Source organism: Thalia democratica, chromosome 2 (assembly GCF_965202585.1).
Source record: "Thalia democratica chromosome 2, ktThaDemo2.hap1.1, whole genome shotgun sequence".
Taxonomy (NCBI): Eukaryota; Metazoa; Chordata; class Thaliacea; order Salpida; family Salpidae; genus Thalia; species Thalia democratica.
Window position 1 is genome coordinate 5,224,328 of NC_139166.1, and position 20,235 is coordinate 5,244,562.

General features: G+C 28.1%; 1 protein-coding gene across 1 annotated transcript in view; it reads left to right on the forward strand.

Annotated features, from left to right (window-relative positions):
• Positions 1-20,235, forward strand: part of LOC145849572 (uncharacterized) — a 66,183-nt gene that overhangs the window by 18,817 nt on the left and 27,131 nt on the right. The window contains exons 12-42 of the mRNA XM_082954531.1: positions 866-1,108; positions 1,389-1,494; positions 1,797-2,025; positions 3,099-3,190; positions 4,269-4,384; positions 5,166-5,318; positions 5,548-5,661; positions 6,004-6,179; positions 6,753-6,948; positions 7,275-7,387; positions 7,550-7,670; positions 7,949-8,096; positions 8,526-8,660; positions 8,930-9,013; positions 9,336-9,505; positions 9,862-9,965; positions 10,224-10,353; positions 10,622-10,742; positions 11,143-11,223; positions 11,485-11,965; positions 12,223-12,410; positions 13,204-13,349; positions 15,442-15,554; positions 15,849-16,048; positions 16,737-16,964; positions 17,215-17,281; positions 17,536-17,768; positions 18,051-18,112; positions 18,563-18,658; positions 19,258-19,456; positions 19,805-20,101. Coding sequence (XP_082810657.1) covers positions 866-1,108; positions 1,389-1,494; positions 1,797-2,025; positions 3,099-3,190; positions 4,269-4,384; positions 5,166-5,318; positions 5,548-5,661; positions 6,004-6,179; positions 6,753-6,948; positions 7,275-7,387; positions 7,550-7,670; positions 7,949-8,096; positions 8,526-8,660; positions 8,930-9,013; positions 9,336-9,505; positions 9,862-9,965; positions 10,224-10,353; positions 10,622-10,742; positions 11,143-11,223; positions 11,485-11,965; positions 12,223-12,410; positions 13,204-13,349; positions 15,442-15,554; positions 15,849-16,048; positions 16,737-16,964; positions 17,215-17,281; positions 17,536-17,768; positions 18,051-18,112; positions 18,563-18,658; positions 19,258-19,456; positions 19,805-20,101 — 4,942 coding nt within the window. The remainder of the gene's footprint in view (positions 1-865; positions 1,109-1,388; positions 1,495-1,796; positions 2,026-3,098; positions 3,191-4,268; positions 4,385-5,165; positions 5,319-5,547; positions 5,662-6,003; positions 6,180-6,752; positions 6,949-7,274; positions 7,388-7,549; positions 7,671-7,948; positions 8,097-8,525; positions 8,661-8,929; positions 9,014-9,335; positions 9,506-9,861; positions 9,966-10,223; positions 10,354-10,621; positions 10,743-11,142; positions 11,224-11,484; positions 11,966-12,222; positions 12,411-13,203; positions 13,350-15,441; positions 15,555-15,848; positions 16,049-16,736; positions 16,965-17,214; positions 17,282-17,535; positions 17,769-18,050; positions 18,113-18,562; positions 18,659-19,257; positions 19,457-19,804; positions 20,102-20,235) is intronic.

Here is a 20,235-nt window from a genome sequence, read left to right on the forward strand (position 1 = left end):
TGATTCTTTTTTTTTACTCAAGAAAACTCAGGGCAGTTTTGGTTTTTTCTAAAGTTTTCAGGGAAATTTTAAGATGTAAAAAAGTCTCAGGGAAAATGTTGTTTAAATCTAGAATGAGATTTAGTTAATCCAGTTTTAATATTTTGTTAAAAAAAGTTAGTTTTATATACTTTTAAGTGCTTATTTAGAAATTTTTTAGACTTGCGGCTAGTTCTTCAATATTCTTAGAATTAACATTGTAATTTTATAATAAATAATAAAATTTTAAGAATTTGAAATAAAACTCAGAGAAACTTAGGGAAATTTCTGATAACTCAGGGAATATTTTTTGATTTAAAGAGTTTCAACTCTGCTATACTTATAAATTAAAAATACTAAAAGCAAAATTGTATTTCCTTACAAAAATTAATAGGACCATTTGTTTAAGATAAAAAGATATATTTAATTAAATGCATCTTATATCCTATTTTTGTCATCAAATATAAAAATTTAAACCTACAGTTTGATAATAATATAAACATCAACTTTTACAGCCAGAACTATTGATAACACCATTAGAAATTTATATATATACACATATTGTTTCATACCAACTAGATAGTTTAAAACTTACTAGCTATTTGAATACTAAAGTATTTAATCAACATTTACAGCCAGAAGTATTGATAACACCATCAGAAATTTATATACATATATATATTTTTTCATACCAACTAGATAGTTTAAAACTTACTAGCTATTTGAATACTAAAATATTTAATCAACATTTACAGCCTGTAGTTTTGTCAAATGTTCCTTATACCTTTTTTTTTGTCTTATTAAATGTAAATTTGCAGTTTACCAATATTTTATTTTATTTTTACAGCCGGTAGTGTTGATAACACCATCCGAAGTAGACGAAGACGTTGAAGTCAAAATGGACGTAGAATCTATTGCTAGCGACAAAATAACCGCAGAAAGTGTCATCAGTGACAAAATAACTGCTGATTCTGTCAGCGATGACAAAATTGCAACAGAAAGTGTCAGCAGCGAAAAGACAGTAGTGACTTCTCCACACAACAGGAGCAGAAAACCTTCCGTTGACAGCAACACAGACATTTCTGATCAGGTCAGTTGTTTTTTAATAATATGATTTCAAGTTTTTTTAAAGTATTGTTGAAAAAGAATCTTAAATCAAAAAAAGATTCTTTGGCTTATTGTTGCAGTTGAACATAAAAGTATTGCTAGATCTTTCTAGTTCCATTTGGAAACTTTGTAAATAACTATTATTTTAACAAATACCATGTCATTGTCTCAGGTATTTTTTCAGTAGGTAGATATAGTTACTATCTAAAATATTAGAGAATTTAAAATATAAAATTTTAGAAAACATTTATTTATTTTAACAGGAGAGTGTATTCGCTGGTGAAATTTCAAATTCTTCGACAAATTCAATAAAACCTGAACAAGTTGCAGACGCTAAATGCTCAATAAATCTCACCAGAGTTGACCAAAGTTTGTCTTTGAATAAAATATTTAATTGATTTTCTCCAACATATACTCGAAATAACTAGTAATAATTCAAACTGGACTAGATTTTGTTAGTGATACACCCGAACTTTATTTAACACTTGGTTAAACTTCTATTTATAGACTGTCAGTTTAGACTTAAGCTTTAACTTTTCATTCTTTCGAGATAAATGTTTTCAAGAGTAGATTAGAAAACACAAATTTCAAACATATAAATGATTACCAAAGACAAACTTGTAAGAGTTGATATTAAAACAAAAAAAATAAACAAATTGAATTTCACACAGCACCCCTGGTATCATCCGGAACTTCGACTCCCAACTCCACGCTGACGACGCCCCTGCAGCAAGAAGAACCCTTCAAAAGGGAAAACCCCTCCAACGAAAGTGGGGTGAGGAGAGGCAAGCCCTCCTACTTCTACAACCAGTCCACCAGGGGGAGCAGTTCAGGGGGTGTGAGGGGAAGGAAGAGGAATTTCGGAGGGGGGAGAGGCAGAAGGGGGAGGGGAGGAAAAGGGTGAGCTTGGAAAATTTTATTAAAAATTTATTTATTATTTAAGTAACAATTGTATAAGTTGTTTATACTTTAGACAGTGAGTTTATCAACAATACTTTTGATGGATTAACTTTTGTCAATTTTGTTTCAGCTATTGATAAAAATGTTAAAGAATAAACAAAGGGAAGGGGGGTTAAAGGGTTTGTAAAATTTATTACTATATAGTTTGTTAATGTTTTCTCTTTATTTAGTTGAAGAAATATACAACAAGTATTGTAAGGGGGGAAAGGGATAATTTTGGGTTTTTTGTTGAAAATCATTAAAAATTTAAGATCATTATAATTAAGTCTTAAAGGAAAATGTTTGTTGATGACATCATAGAAAAGTATAATTTTTTTCTCACATTTAGTTGTTATAGTTTATAAATTGATACTATTTGTAGTAATGTTTTTATAAACAGTTTCAAAAAAAATATTAAGACATTATTATGTTGAAGGAAATTAGTATTTATGAGTTGGCAATAAATAAATAAGAAAAAAGATTTTATTAATAGTATCATTCAAATTAAAACTTCACTAAAAATGTTTCTAGTTAGAAGTATATCTATAATCTTATAACTAAGTTATAAATATGTTTTTGTACTTCTTGTTTGTAGCATATCAGAAAGTAGAAGATCCGAACGAATAAACTGTAAAAAAGAAAAAGTTAACTATAATGTTTTTAACGAGTGTGGATTTGATGGCGATGCTTATGTTGAAAATACCAAGTTTAAAATAAAATATTTATAAGTACATATATTTTTGTTTGACTGTATTATGTGTATAGTTTCAAAGCTTCAGAATCAAAGTTGCACCATTTAAACTAACTATCATGTATAAATAAATATTGAAATCAAGTTTTAAGTTAGTTTTAAAATAAACTTTACCATATTATTGTTTACAGCAAAAGCATAATAAAAACTAACAATAGTTATTTCGTTGTTGGTATTATGTTTTAGCAACATTTAATATTTCAATAAACATTTCAATTCATGTTATTTATATATTCAAAATAAATGTTTAAGTAAAAAATATTTTATAAACATTTTAATTTAGAAAACGTGGAGGATCGAAACGTGGCAGAATGGCTTCGAATTTCTCGTCAAGTTTATCCGGTAGAAGGCGCCACAAGAACAGCAAAATTAAAGGTTCGAAAATAATAAGTTTCAGTTGTTTGCTTTCCATTTACTACACGCTTGAATGTTGGTAGTTTCGTTTTTGTTTTTTTGAAAAGTTTTTTATTTTTGTGAGTTTTTGTTGAATGTTATTAGTTTTTATATTGTGTTTATTTCTGTTTTTTGTTGTTATCATTTGAGAAAATTTGTTATTTTTTGTAGTTAAATCTTTTATAAGTCATTACTTTTTGATAGTAAACATTTATGAAGACAATATAAGTGAAATTACAAGAAATGTTTAAAAAGTTGCGGTCAAGTTAAGTGTTTTTCTTGGAATTATTTTCAAATATTCTTCGTTTTTATTTGTTTTCTTTTATTGTTTCTTTTTATTTTGAGAATTTTTCATTTTGAAAGGTACCGTTTAAAGTAATCAGTTGTAAAATTTTGTGGTTTTTTATTTGCCTTCTTGGAAATTCCATTCATAAATTCAATGCTTTGAGAATTTAATTTAGTTAATTTTTTTGTAAATTTTATTTTAAATACTTTAGTTTTGAAGTAGTAATACTGGTTTATGTGGTTTTCAAATCTTCGTTTTATTGATTTTTCTTGCATTTGCTTTTTTTTTGTTTGTTTATTATATTCTAAATAGGCGAAACTTAGTTCTTTACCATTAGTCATGCTATCAGGTCAACTTTTATTATTATTCACTTTGTTCTCTTATAAGTTTCTGTTTTTGCGGTTTTAGGGTTTGTTATTGTGTTTTGATAAACTAGTTGTTTAAAAATCTTTTTACTAATTCACTATATAAATTTTCACTTAAAGCAGTTAATTCTGGTCGTATTTGTTCTAATAAAATACTTTTATTTATAGGTTATTTCTTTAGATACTTTCTATAACAGTTTAATTCAAAACAAAAATTAAATGTTGTCATTTGTTTGTTATTTAAGTTTAGTAGAATTAAAATCTTGTATTTTCATTTAATGACAATATCTAATTCCATATTATGATAATAAACAAAATTGTTCTATTTAAGCACCTAAGTAATTGCACAACATAAATAGAAAAATTTATTTCTACTGTTTTATGTTTTATAAAATTATTTATATTTTAGGAGGATACGAAGCAGTTCCATTTGAGCAAGGCATAGATGAAGAAGAATATGGACCTCAAACTCAACATAACACAGTTGTTTTGTGTAGTAAAAACGATGAATTCGTTATCGAACAAGTTAGTTTTAGTTCATTCTACAGTTATTTTTGATGAAAAGACTAAATAAAGGGTTTATTTTGCATTTAGATATTTATAGACATCTTGAAGAGGTGTCAAATTTCAGCTTTAATGTTACAACAATCTCCTTTAAAACGTTGTTTAATAAAAACTAACTTTAAAGTTCTCTAGACATGTGATATGTTCGGAAGAGGAAGAGTAAAATTATTTTTTTTAGTTATAAATATTTATTACCAGGACGTATGTGTTGTATTTTTTGAATATTTTGTAAATGTGACTTTTTAATAGGATATGTGTGTGGTATGTGGAAGTTTTTGAAAAATTAAGAAATTTTTCAAGTAAAACTTAACTTTTTCTATTCAGGACATGTGTGTTGTATGTTTTAAATCTTTTTGTAATTGTATGATATTTATTAGGACATGTGTGTTGTATGCGGTAGTTTTAGAAAAAAAAAAGTTTAAATAAATAACTTTTTCTCATCAGGACATGTGTGTGGTATGCGGAAGTTTTGGAAAATTAAGAATTTTTCAAATAAAAATTAAGAAATTTTCAAATAAAAATAACTTTTTTCTTCAGGACATGTGCGTGGTATGCGGAAGTTTCGGAAAAATTAAAAAAAAATTTAATTAAAAAATAATTTTTTCTCATCAGGACATGCGTGTTGTATGTTTTGAATGTTTTTGGTAAATATTATTTTTTCTCTTCAGGACATGTGCGTGGTATGCGGAAGTTTTGGAAAGATTAATATATATTATAATATTGATTTTTTATTTATCATCAGGACATGTGCGTTGTATGTGGAAGTTTCGGAAAGGGCGAAGAGGGTCGTCTTGTGCCGTGTTTCCAGTGCGGACAGTGTTACCACCCCTACTGCGCAAACCTGACCATTTCTAAGCACATTTTGAAGACCGGTTGGAGATGCCTTGATTGCACTGTTAGTTTTTTTTACAATTTTAAATTATGTATTCTTATTTGAATAGTTTGTAAGGTACATGAAAAAATCTATTAAAACAAGTTTAATTATTTTTAAGTTGTCATTAAAGCATAGTATAATGACTTAATGACATTTTACATAATATAACAAAAGACAATTTTTGAAATTTAATTTTAAAGTTTATTTGTTTTGAACAGTTTTTCTTGTTTTTTCATTATAGTTTTTAAAGGTATGCGAAGCATGTGGTAGTAACGGTGATGAAGTATCTTTATTACTTTGTGATGATTGCGATATTTCCTATCATATTTACTGCCTGAATCCACCACTGAAACAAGTTCCCAAGGTAATTTTATTTGTTTTTGTTTATTTTTTGATTGATGAGTTATAATTGATTAAAAAATCTTGAAAAGTTTCATTTATTAAAAAGTTTTTTAATAGTTTCTGAAACAGTAACTTTATTTAAATATATGCAAGTTTATAAAATATAGAGCAAATTATGTTTTTCAGTTTTCTTTTATTGGTATTATTAATTAAATTAATTAACCATTGATTCTATGATAAACAGAAAGCTTTTTAGTGATAAGTAAAATTATGATTATAAATACTTTATTATATAAATATTTATAATATATATATATAATATATATAATACATATACAAATATAATATATAAACATAATAATAGGGAGGTTGGAAATGTAACAAATGCGTTCACTGCCACACTTGCGGAACTCGTACTTCTCGAGATTGGATGGATAATTACACTTCGTGTGGTAAATGTTACTCCAAGAAGAACTGCGGGTTCTGCTTGCGACCTTACAGGGAAGACGAACTCATCATACAGTGCTCGAGTTGTGAAAAGTCAGTGTTTTGTTTTGTAAAGTTTTAGGTAGAAAATGCAATTGATGGTGTTATGCGTTGAAAAAATTTGAATTCTGCTAAAATGCTGCTATAACTGTTAAAGTAATAAAATTAAAATTGAGTTATCATATTACACTGTTACCCATGCTTATCGAGATAAATTAGAATTAAATCTATGAATCATGTTTAAATTATTCTTAACCAGATGATTTTGCCTTGATAATTAAGGTAGTTATTTGCCGGACCTTCTATTTAAGTTTAATTAAATTTTGTTGTAATTTGTTTTTTCAAACATTAAATCAAAACAACCTAAACTTTTCCCTTTGTAAATCTGATGTACTTAAAGAGGATAAGCATTTTCTTATCATGAAGTATTTTAATATACTTTTATTAAAATACTTAAATTTATTTCTAGATGGTTACACGCATTATGAAGTTTGATAAAATTTAAAGTTGAAATTAGAATATACAACAACTTTTTGAAAAACGAAACCTTAAATTTATCTTTTTTCAAAAACTCATTTTATTCTAGATGGTAACTAAACAATTAAGCTCAATTTTTTCACTTTCCAGATGGTTACACGCGTTATGCGACCACCTGACCCACGAAGCGGAAGTGGACAAGGCGCTCGAGAGGGGCTACGCGTGCATGCTGTGCCGCCCCAAGGACCAGCTGCCGCCCCACCTCAACAGCAGCATCGACGTCAAGGTCGCTGTGACCCACAATCAGGTCGAAGATAAACCCAAGGTTGAACCCGAATCCGTTAAGGTATGTGGTTGATTTTTATCGAAAAAATTAAAAAAAACAAATAAACAACTAGAATTTGAAAATATAATTGAACTATAGATAATTTTGATATATCGAGAAGATATATCGTTGGATAAAAAATTGTATAAAATTTTATTGCTGAGAAAGTAAGAGAAATAAACTGTTTAAACTGTTAAGGTATGTAATTTTATTTTATCAAGATTTAGTGATACTTAGGCTCAATATTTTTTTAAACAAAGTGTCAAAACATAATAATTGCAAATATAGTTGGTGTTTTTTCATATATGATATTTGTTTTTTAAATTAACTATGTATTTTCACAATAGGAGTACACCAAAGACGGATTTTCAATGACAAACACTGGTCTTCAATACATCCAAACTTTGATGCATACCAAGATGGCCTTGCCCAAGAAAACTAAAACTCCCGGGCAGAGAAAGTTTGTATACTTTTTACATGGTTTTATAGCTCTGCTATTTAAATATTTTAAATTAGAACATTAAGAAATTCTAATGTTGAAGAATAACATATTGTATTTTGAAGTTCAAAAACAGAAATTTTGTACACAAATGTTTTTAAAAACTTGAATACCTTTCAACAGACGTCCACTAACGAAAGCACAGAAAGCGGCCCTTCAAAATCAACTGGACTCTTCTGTAAACATGGACGAAAAATTAGCCATTTTGTCTAAAGACAGTCCACTTTTGACTGGTCTTGTTAAGGTTTGTCAAATTGATTTAATAAATAAACTATCAAAATTATTTAGGAAAATTAGTTCTTTTGTATGTTATGAAGAGCTATACTGTTGTCAAATTCTTTCAACCTTTACTGCTTTTTTATCTTTTAAAATTCATCTTTAGCAACTAGTTTAATAAATATATATTCAAGATATTAAATTAGTTTTATTTTTGATATTTCTTCACACATAGAACATTATGTTATGCAGTTAATTAGATGTTAAAAAAACTTAATATAAAAAAAACATTCTCTTCTCATATAGGACCTTCCAGTACCGAGTCCAAGTATAGCGGGATTAGAAATGAAAACATCAAACAGTTTGGATGATTTACAATCTGGTAGCAGAAGTCCGTCTGTTATTGATGAGGATGTTAAAGTTGCTAAAAAGAAAAGAAAACCTTACAGACCTGGTTAGAATTTTCAGTAGTTGTTAAAAGATGTATGTAAAGCGGCTGGTTGCAATTAAAATTGTTGTTTCTATATTAAGTTTGTAAGAAATTTCGTAACATACAAATAAAAGTTAGACCTAACAATTTTTTACAAAGGTCACTCTGTTCTACGTGTTGGAAGATTTTGTATCTTTTTGATACTGCTTAACCTAACATATATACTTTACTGTTTATTTCAAACACAATAAGATGTATTTGAGTTTTTTAATAGTGTTAATCATACGAAAACATACCTTATACATATAATTTTTCGTGTTTTTAACTACAAAACACAATGAAATAACTACAGCAAACATGCTGTATCCAAATAAGTTTAGTTATATTTTAATACTAATTCACCTTCTACGCATATTTTCTTGTTAATTTAATATAAATTATTATTTTTTCTAGGTATCGGAGGATTTGTAGTCAGAGCTCGCGGGGGAAGGGGTAACGGAGGAAGTGTATCTTCATACACTCCGAGAATAAATAAAAAATTCAACATTTCGACTCCTACTAGGTTGAACGATCAAGATGGCAATGATGGTTGGTTTGATTTGTTATATATTTATGTATTTTTTTATTTCAATAATTACTTTTTTTCCTTAATTTTTGAATAATGTTTTTGAATTGGCTATATGTTGTTAAATGTTGAATAGTTAAGTTAAAGTTTTTTTACTATTTTGAAACTTAATATTGCATTACCTCTGTTAAATTAATAACAGACTTGCAATATATATATATAGTTTAAACAATAGCTATAGTCATTAATTCTGTATCAGGAACAACGTTTTTAATAAATTTAAAAATTACAGAAGATTCAAACTCGTTGAAATTAGAAACTGAGGGAGGAATTACAATCGCTCATGATGCTACTGATAACAACGAAAATAAAGAAGGTACCAATGTTAAACAGTTTTAATATGTCTTGATAAAACATTATGTTTCTTTTTGTTTTCATTTAACTTCAGCTATCAAAAGCTAGCACAGTTTTTAGATTCTATAAAGTTTAAAACTCGTTATTTAAATTTGAATACTCAGTGTTATACAATTTATCTTTTTTTGTAAAAAGAACCTTTTTTTTGCCCTTTTTACAACCTAAAAAGGTACAAAATAATAATAATGTAGTAGTTAAAGCAGAAATATAACAATTTTTTTTAACTATTACTATATAATGTTAATCAATTGATTTATTAAAAAAAAATCTTCTCAATATTTCAGGTGAAAGCGAATCTCGACCACCGCTGAAGATGAAAATATTCCCGGTTGTCGGGGAGGGAAAGCAGTCGCTACTGGCAACCACGATCACCCAGCAACCGGTTGCTAACAACTTGAAACCCAAAAGAAAACGAAGGGTTAGGCTGACCGAACTCTACCCTTCCTATATTCAGGTTTGTTGAAATTAGTTTATATATTATTTATTCTAACACAACTACTTGTAGTTTACTTAAATATACGTTTTGTACATTCAGGGTTGTTTTTATTTCCACTGTTATTACAGTTTTTGAATAGTTTTACTTTATTTGCGGTAATATTACTTGCAACTGAAAAAAAATTACTTGCTGATAATGAATAAAAAATTACTCAGATAATGAATAACCTTTATTTAAATTACAAAAATGTATTTTTTATTTTACTTTTGTTCAATTGTAACTTCGTTCAATTAAAAAACTGCACTCGCGTTTTTAAAGGACTGATTTAAGTAGTAATTGAATTAACTAAAATTAAGTATTTATTGTTTATGTAGGAGGGATTTTTCGGACCCGACTTGCTGGAAAGTTCAAAAAGGAACAAAATAAAAAGCGAATTTTTTGAAGAAAATCTCAGAGTTCCCGCTTTTGAAGGGTTGATGTTAGTAATGGTTTAGTTATAAAATTTAAAAAGTTTATAGCTGAAGAGTGTATTTAAAAGTACCTTCTGGTTAAACATTTTAAATGTAATTACAGCTAGAGAGAATATTTATTTTTTATAATTAAACTTTCATTGGTAATACTTGCGATAAATTATAATTGTGTTAAAAATTTTAAAGAACAAAAATAGCTAACAAATCAATTTTATTACGAATTTACTATCTTAACTTGAAATTTATTAAATTATTTTTTCAACCAGTTGTGAAGAACACGATGAAAAACTATCGAACGAAGATTCATGTATTGAGCTGACAGATCATTTGAAAGATCTTTACAACGAACAAGTTAAAAGTAACAAGGAAAACAACCAAAATATTGATAGTAATCAGGTATTATTTGAACAATAAATAATATGTGAAGTAAAAAAAAGTTATATGAAAATACTAGTTGCTGGTTTAATCAACTTTATTAAAAGTATCAAGTTTTAAAAGCAATATTCATGATTATATTTAAAGCATTAAAGTTTGCAGTTTAAAAGCATCATGCACTTGATATCGGGCAGTAATAATAAAATTTGTCTTATAGATATACTAGCACTTTCTGCCAAACCGTTCAAAATATATACAAAATTAATTAATTATTAATGAAAATTCTTAGGAGCAAGAGATAGCAAATGACGAGTTGGATCTTTTGAAAGTTCTTTCAGTTCCCGGGTTCGGTTTGAAAGATGAGGATATCAATGATCTTTTTCATGACGCTTTCAAAGACAACAAAGATGGTGTGTTTATTATTTTCATACATTCATATAATATAAATATGCATGTGTTAATTTTGTTTGATCACATAAGTTTGTACAAGTTTAACTTAAAAAGGTTTTTAGTTAAACGATTTGTTTAAAATATTAAAAAGGACTAAGCACTACTTGGTAAGATTTTAAAATTTTTTGAAACCTTAAAAGTGTAAACTCAATTTATTGCTAACTACATCATGAAAAATAAGTCAAATTTAAAATTATAATTAAATTAATTCATGATTTCAAACTTTAAACTTGACCATTAAACTTTGCATGCTTGTATACTTAAAATACAAGCATGTACTAACATTTTTAATAATCGTTTATCATCACCCATAATAACCTGATATTTTTGTACGCTTGTTAGTGCAAGATATTTATGCAGATGTGCTGACCAAAGGGTTTGAAAATCTCGTTGATGGAGTTGACATCAATTTTCCTGGGTTGGATGTTCTTTCTGGTGAAGGTTCGTATTTAGTAAAATATAATAGTATTGTTTACGGTTAAAAAAAACTTAAGTTTTTGAAACGGAATTTATTAAACAGTTTTACTAAACAGTTTCCTGAAAATTGAAAGAATAATTAGTCAAAATAAAATTAAATTGAAAATTTATTCATTTCATAAATCCTGACTTTAACAATACAAAGTATTTTTTATTATTATCAATAAATCAAGCTACTGTTAAAAACATCTTGAGACATTTTAAACAAAAAAGTTGTAAATTCAGCCGAGGCACAAATGCTGACCGATTTGGCTGGTTTGGACGACAAACACCTCCATCTTTTATCGGAAGAACCTTCGACTTCTGGTCAGGACAAGCCGTCAACTTCGGCACAAGATGACAAGATCGACAACAACAACCAGCAACAAATGCCGCAAACTCCGCAGCAATTGCCGCAAACTCCACAGCAAATGCCGCAGACTCCGCAACAAATGCCGCAAACTCCGCAACAATTGCCGCAAACTCCACAGCAAATGCCGCAGACTCCGCAGCAATTGCAGCAGACTCCGCAGCAAATGCAGCAAACTCCACAGCAAATGCAGCAAACTCCTCAGCAAATGCAGCAAACTCCTCAGCAGATGCAGCAGAATCCTCAATTACAGCAGAGTCCTCAGGTGCCACAACAGCAAATGCATCAGCAGCAGTTCTTCGTTCAGCAGCAAATTCAGCAGCAGGCCAAGCCCATTGTTGTTCAGCAGCAACCAACGTTAGTATATATTTTTGAACTAACATTATACAACTTTATTTTGTTTAGCTTAAGGTAACAGAGTTAGAAAAGAAACATTTTACAAGTAAGCTTAAGTAAAATAATAATTTGATTTTATAAAGCTTTAGCTATTGTTGTTGTTGTCTATCTTAACAAAAAAAGAATGGTTTGCTATTTACACGTTAAACTAATAAGTTGCTTCAAAATTATATTATTGCGTTAACAATAATTTAAGTTTATTAGTTTTTTTTCTGCAGTCAAAACACCTTGCCCGCCACAACGGCAAACTTGCAGCTGCTACAACAACATCAAAACATCCAACAACAACAAAACATTCAACAAAGTTTGCAACAACAGCAAAATTTTTGGCCTTCAGTCAGCAAAGGTGACGATATCTGCTTCGATGATAAAATTTGCGCCAGGCTCGAACAGGAAGAAAAATTAGGTTGAAAAATTACGTTTTAAATAAATTTTTTGATTAAAGTAATTAGTGGTTTGTATAAAAGTTAACCTACTATACTATCTGTTTTTATTTATTTAGTATTATGCTAACTTGTTCATCTATAAATACATTTGCACATTATAAGTATAGTACAACTAGTGTAAGTTCTACTAATGTACAATTTACATTAAAATAATTGTATTACAACCAGCTAGTACAATTGTAAGATAAAAACACATAACCTTTTGAATTGACTAGTTTTCAAACGATTCATTTTTCCACAAACATTAAGTTACAATCAAGTATATATGAAGCCAAAATGGTTGTACTCTTTTGAAAAGTATAAAGACTAATACAAATTTGAAGCCACAAAAAAGTAGTGTGTCCATTTTCTAATATATTAGAAAGCATTTGATAAACTCGAAAGCATAACGTACTAGTACCAAAATGGAAGGTCACGAGAAACAAAAATCATATTTGATTTTAATTTTGCATTTGGTTTTCTTTTAAGCTGATATTTAAAAAATAATTTTGACTACATTAGTAAGTCAATGTATAAGTAAAAAAGTTAAGTTGATTTTTATGATACTGTAATTAATTATTTATAATTTAATTTAAACAAGTTAAATAAAATCTGAAAAAATGTTACATGATATAAGACTAGTTCTTTTTATTAATTATTTTTATTATAATCAATTTCATTGTTGATTTTAACTAAAATAAATACAACTGTTACAAATTAGTTGATGTTATAGAAATTTAAAAAATAATATTAAAGTTATGAAATAATTAACAGAAAACATGGCAACGGTTCCGTACATATTGTTTTCAAATTTAAAACATCCGAACATCAAGAAAGAAATATCTGACAGACAAACAAGATACAAGAAAATATTCAAGTTGTGGAGTTTACTGCCCGAACAAGAAAGAACTTCTTATCTCGTTAGTTATTTTTAATCACAATAATTAAAATATTAATGAATTGAAAAAAATATATATTTGGTTTTTACTTTATGTTTAAATAAATATTTTTTCTATCTATTCTTTATTTCAAAAATAATAATTTGAATTTATAATTTCTTTAATTTAAACAAAAAATAAACTCAATGGTTTCTTACATACAAAATTAAACTCTGAGTTTACTAGTTTGCAAACGATTCAAATTCCCACAAACACTGTTTTACATTTTTTGATATAAATGACTGCAATTTTTATAATTACAACATCTACAAAATATGAAAACAGTTATTTGAAGCCATTAAATAGTGGCATATCTATATTAAAGCACAAATAAAATTAATCAACACTAAAAGTTTGAAATCTCACTTGAAAGTTATTCACTGGAAAAAATAATTGGAAGTGTTATCTTGTAAAATTATACAATCAACATGAAAAAAGTTTAAATATTATGCTCAAGTTGTTTTCCCTGAAAAGTTATAGATAATTGATACAACTAAAAATAAAAAGTTTTAGTTAAAAGTTGCAGAACTATCTCAAAGGTAAAACTTAATCTTGTTATCTTTAAAAATAAATAACTTTATACTAGTAAGACCCCTTAGCAATATAATTCTTAACGCATAACTTGAAATTCAAGTAAAGTTTTATATATTTCGTCATGATTAACAGATTGTAATTATTAAATTGTGACAAAATGTTTTACTTAAATTATTGAAAAATGGTTTTTGTTGATCAAAATAAGTCTTTAAGAATTATTTGCGTTAATTAAATTATTATATTTTTTTAGTCAAGAAGCTGTAGTATAGTATCTCTGGAAATATTTATTAAATTGCTTTTATTTTAGTAGTTTTTTACTTCAACTAGTTATGTAATATGCACATTGTATTGTGAATACAATCCTTGAAAAATTTTAACTTATTGAAATTCCATATATTATAAATAAGGTTAAACATTTTAAAATCAATTTACTAAGTTTTTACTATTTGCTTTCTGAGTTGACGTAGCTTATAATATTATAAAACCAACTAAATTATAGAAAGTATTAATAAATTGTATAAATGTTTATTGATAGTGCTTATAGTTTAAATTAAATTACTTTGATTAATACGGCGTTGTATAATTTAACTTATAGTCGGCTTATATTAAAATTCAATCAGTTAATAAGTTTGTTTATTTTTAAAATTAATTCTTGACACACCAACTACAGAATTTTAAATCAAGCAATTAAGATTTCATACATTTAACAGTTTTATTGCATACCTTGACTAATCTCTTATTGAAGTTTGTTCAACTCATTAATTTGTATTAAGTGTTTCAATTATGAAAAATAAAAATAATTGTGAACTCGTTAGTTTGCCAACAAATAATAAACCGCAAACGTTAGGTTACAATTTAAAGTATTAATAAGCTGAGATCCTTGAGCAATTGTAAGTTCAAAATCTTCACATAAATAATTAGTTTTTAACCACTACATTGTGGTATAACGTTATATAGTAAAATGAATATTTTTAAATAGTATTGCGTATAATTATCTAGAAGAAGAATAATATGCCCTGAGTTGTTTGCGAACAACTTTAACTCCCACAAACGCTTAGTTACATTTGCAGTATTTGTACCTGATGATTATCCCATAACTACCATTTCATTACTTCACCTCCTATTTTGCACCACGTAACACGTGGTCTCAAATTAAATTACTACCGAATGTTATTTATTAGTTGTAAGCAAGTTTAGCGTTTCGAACTTTAACTGCATCAATTAGCTGTTAATAAAGTACAGTATTTATTTTCATCTTTTTGCTTTTAGAATTATATCTATGACTAACACTTTTTTCCTACATTACAGTTTTAGTTTGAAGTTCCTAGAAATATAATTTACTTGTTTGATGTATTTTAACTAGTTCTACACCAAACCTTATTTTTATTAATGTAACTTTATAAAATAAATATTAAATTTTTACTTTAATTCAATACATATTAATTATTTTTTGATACACTTTCAATATAAAAAAAAAATATATTTTATACTATAAAAGCTTATTAAAATAAATATTTAATTTATACTTTAATTCATACAGAGGGCCGCAGGTGACAACACAGCGAGAATGAACAAAATGAATTCCAACAATCAGCAAATGCAAATCGACCAGCAAAACTACAACACCTTCGTCAAACCAAACCTACCCGCCAGGTAATATAAAGTTTTTGTTTTATTATTATTTATCTAATCACACTTGTAATACTTTGATAAAAAATTTTAGCTAAAATTATGGGATTACCTTAACTTTGTTTTGAACTAATTTTTTCTCATACTTGTGTTTTTCATAATCTAGTTTTCAAATTTTCCCCAGCTTAACTTGAAAGAGTTTGATCATAATCAAACTAATTTTTTTCTTTAACACACTTCAGTAAAAAGCTTTGCAAAATTAAGCTGCCATTACTGAAAAGTGACCACATAGTTAAAATTTGATTATAATTTTTACAGAAACGACGTACAATCAGCTATGATGCAACAGGGAATGATAAAAAGACACCAAATTAGTCCCAATGTCCACCAAATGAGCCCAAATATGCACCAAATGAGCCCAAATGTCCACCAAATAAGCCCTAGTGTCCAGCAAATTCAGCATTTCACCAAATTTCGCCCCAGAATGACTTCCGGTCCAACCCATATGGCTATGAACGGTTTATTGATTTTTATAATGTTGAAATTGTAGGATATGCTTTAAAGTATAAAATGTTGGTTTCATAAAAATATTAGTAAATGTATCATTAAAATAAGTTTCAATTCCTACGCTTTAATATCAACATACAAGTTCAACAGTTAAGTTTGAAAAAACAATTTTAAGAAACAGTCGTAGTTTAAGTTCTCATTAAAAAATAAAGAATATCAGCTTTACTAACCTTAATTTAAGATGATTTTGGGCTTAAAAGTTATTTTATACTGATAGTTAATAATTAAACTGAAAGTTTGCTACTTTGATAACTTAAAACTACACTTAAGAAGCACAATCACTTAAAGGTAGCTTTCAATGATACCTTACACAAATAAGCTCTTTTCAGTTATTGTTATATAATCAGAAGTTAAAGTTTTTACTCACTAACTCTTTTGCTACTTAAAAGAATAATCAGTCCTATTTTAAATCAGCGATATTTATTTTTTTTACTTATATCTTTAAAACTGTGCAAACCACGTAAATAAAAATCCCCCACACCAAAACAGTTCGCCCACATTGTTCATCTTAGCCCCGTTACTAAATTGTTAGTTATGTAACAAGTAATTTTTTTATACTAAAAGTTATGTAAATTCAAATATAAAACCGTTAAAATCAAACTAAATAATTACTAAAGTATTTCCCCCGCACCGAAACAGTTCGCCCGCAAGTAATGATGCAGCCCGCCGATCAGTTCCACCAAATTTCGCCCCAACAAAAATCCCCTCTCCAGCAACCGGTTCAGAGGTTCCACGCCGACCAGCAGTGGTCCCCCCACGGCAGCATCAAGTCTCCCATGGCAACCAGCGTCATGTCGCCCTCCAGCGGAATGAACCCTCAACAGCAGGATTTTATGAGGCACCCGACCACTCCTCAACATGTTGCTGGTTAGAAAATTAAATTATTTTATTATTAATTTTTTAAAATGTTGATATATATAATTCAAACTAAGATGTGTTTACTGTTGTATTAAGTATATTTTAACAAGTCTAAGCTGGTTATTTTGTAAACAATAAATATTATTTATTAATAATAAATTAGACTATGGTTGTGGTAAAATACTCATAGATGTTTTTTGTTGAATGTTTAGTATAAATGTAACTTTTTATGTGATATTGTTAATTTTTTTTTTTTCAGATTATTCAGCTCACAGTTCACCATCTCCTGTACTTACACCAAACAACCGACAAATGATGGTTAAAAGGTTTTGTTTTTATTTTTATTGTTATTATAATTATTGTTATTTTTATAATTGTTATTAACTTATTGTTATTTAACAATATGTTTGTTTTTATTATTAATTGTAGACACTTATAAAGCTAACATACGTATTGTAAAACTTTTTAGCTAAGTTTCATACTTTATAATTTTAAAACAAGTTTATACAATGTTTTCAACATGACAAATATTAGCTTATAAATATTTGATTTTAATAAAATAAACTATATTTTTATCCAGACCGGACGGACAGCAAGTCTGGGTTTCCAACGTGGCAACCAGGCCCCAACCGAACGTCATGACAACCCAGCAAGTGGTCCGCACCCCGACGAGACCGCCGCCCCCTTCATACCCGCAAAACCAGCAGATGGTCCAACCACAACAACAGGTTGTCAACCAGCAGGTTCAGGGTCAGTTCCAGCAGAAGTTTCAGATGCGACCCAGGCTTCAAAATAACCAGCAGCAGCAACAAGGTATGAAAAAAAAAATTAAATTTTTTAGCTTGGTTAAGTTTGATACACGTATAGCAATATAAATTGACTAAAAAATTGTATTAATAGTTTGATAGTTTTATTAAAAAGTATCATTTAAGAATTTAGTGCTCAGCAACAATTAAGTCAAAGGTAATTTAGTTTTTGAAAATAATTAGTTTTCACCCCAACTAAATTATCAACAAGTTTTTAGAATGAATGTTCTTTGGTTTGTTGACATTTTTACTTGATAAGATGCCTTATATGCTTATCAATTTAACACAGGTGTGCAACAGAATATAGTTACAAGCAAGCAACAATCTTTTCCATCAGTAAAACAAGAACAGGTAAAAATAAATCAGAAATATACAATTGATGTCAGCTTTGCTTTTGTGAAAATTCAAATGCGATATTTGATGCACCAAAAATAAAAGCTTTGAAACAAGCTGGTTTAATTGTAATCATTTCATCTGAGTATTAGTAATTTTGTTTATATTTATAACAACAAATTTAAGCTTAGTTACAAACCTAGCTTTGTAATTTTAATATGTTTTAGTAGAAAATGTTTATGATTAGGTTTAATTTAATTTACAGCTTTTTATTTAAAATAATTACTCAAGTATGATAATTTTGTAAACTCCATAAATCACTTCAGAAAAAATCTAGCCAATAGCTTAAAAAAATCACTTATAGTAAATAATTCAAATCGTCAATAAACTGTTTTCAAATAAGTTTTTCACAATATTATCTTAAATTTTGTGTTGTGCTTATTGTATAATTAGTTGCATGTTGAATAGACACATGGTAGATTTATCGAGTTAAGACACTCGTCAAAAGACGACATGAGAAGAAATTTGTTCAACAACAACAACAGACAGCAACATCATTTTCAAGTAGTTTATCATTGTAATGTTTTCATATCAATTTCAAATTTAATTATACTTAGTTTTAAATACTGGTAGTCAGTGTTTGGTTTAAAGTTTGATTTTTTTTACTCTTTTCTTAATTTCAATTAGCTTTCTGAAAATTAGTTGTTGTAGTAAAGGTGTGAACTGTGTCTGTTTTTTTTTGTGTATTAAATCATTATATTATGAATACCAAAACTTTTCATACTTTGAAAATGTCTAAGTTAATGTAAGTTTCTAAGACTTCTCAGAGACAAATTGTCAATCTCATGCAATAAAATGCAACAATTAAACAACAGAACATTGATAAAAATTTGAACACAACTTTAAATCATTAATATTTTAATTGATTTTAAAAATAATGATAAATAATTTTGAATTTCGCTTTTTAATTGATTGTTGAAATGCTTATAATTCATATGATTATGAATTACTGCCTTAGATTAATAATAACTTTACTTTTATATTGTAATTAAGTAAGAATTAGAGTAGATAAAATTTAACTATAATTAGAATTCCAACTTTAGTATCAAAAAAAGCTTAATGTAAAATATTTTTTCCTACCAACTAAATAACCATGACAACAGACTCCCAACAAGCAAGTGTTGTCGTCCCAGGGCCCGGCGGTTTTATCCGGGGGCACTCCGATATTCAGCAAGGTCACCGTGGCCTCGCCGTCGCCCAACATCGCCCAGATTCAGGAAAAGTTCATCAAATTGGAACCTAATGTCGACAAAGTTGACGAGCAGCAAGATAAAAACAACACTTCAAACGCTTCTGTGCTAGGTTTGTGTATAAAAAATTAAGTTTATATAAAAAAAGATTAAATTTACACTTCGAACGCTTCTGTATTGGGTTGGTGTATAAAAAAATTAAGTTTATATAAAAGCAAGATTATATTAATACTTCGAACTTTTGTTAGGCTGGTACAAATTATAAAAAACTATTAGTTACTAAAATGAATATTTACAGCTTGTTAATTATTTAAGTTTGAAAAACCCATCTTGAAAATGTTTGTAACAACCAAAATTAGGTGTATCTGTATTTCTGTGTTTTTTTGGCAGTTTTTTAATGCAATAACAGAAGAAAATAGAAGTATATATACATTTATGTTAATTAAATATCCTTTCACAGTAAGCGGACCAGTGGTAGTTACGAGCAACAAAAACCAACAACAAAACAATCAAGAGAAAGTAACTCCCACCACCACAACAGCGACTACTAGTGACGACAAATCCCCAAAAATAGAAGTTACAGAACAAGCCAATCAGATCACTTCGTTCCCCTTCAACGCGCAGGTTGCCGCACAACAGCAGGTCGTCATGACAACGCAGCAGCAACAGGTTGCCATGAGACCCCAGAACCCGCAACAAGTTCAACCCCAAATCAGGGTGGCTCTCAACAAAACCCCTACAATTCCTAACAGCCCTGGTTCGATATTTTAATTTTTAATTATCAAATTGAAAGTTTTGTTCTTCAAAATTAAAAATTTTAACTTACTTAAAGATGCAGCAATTCTGTTTAGGGTTAATATGGTCGGTGGATTTTTTAAATTAAGAAAAATA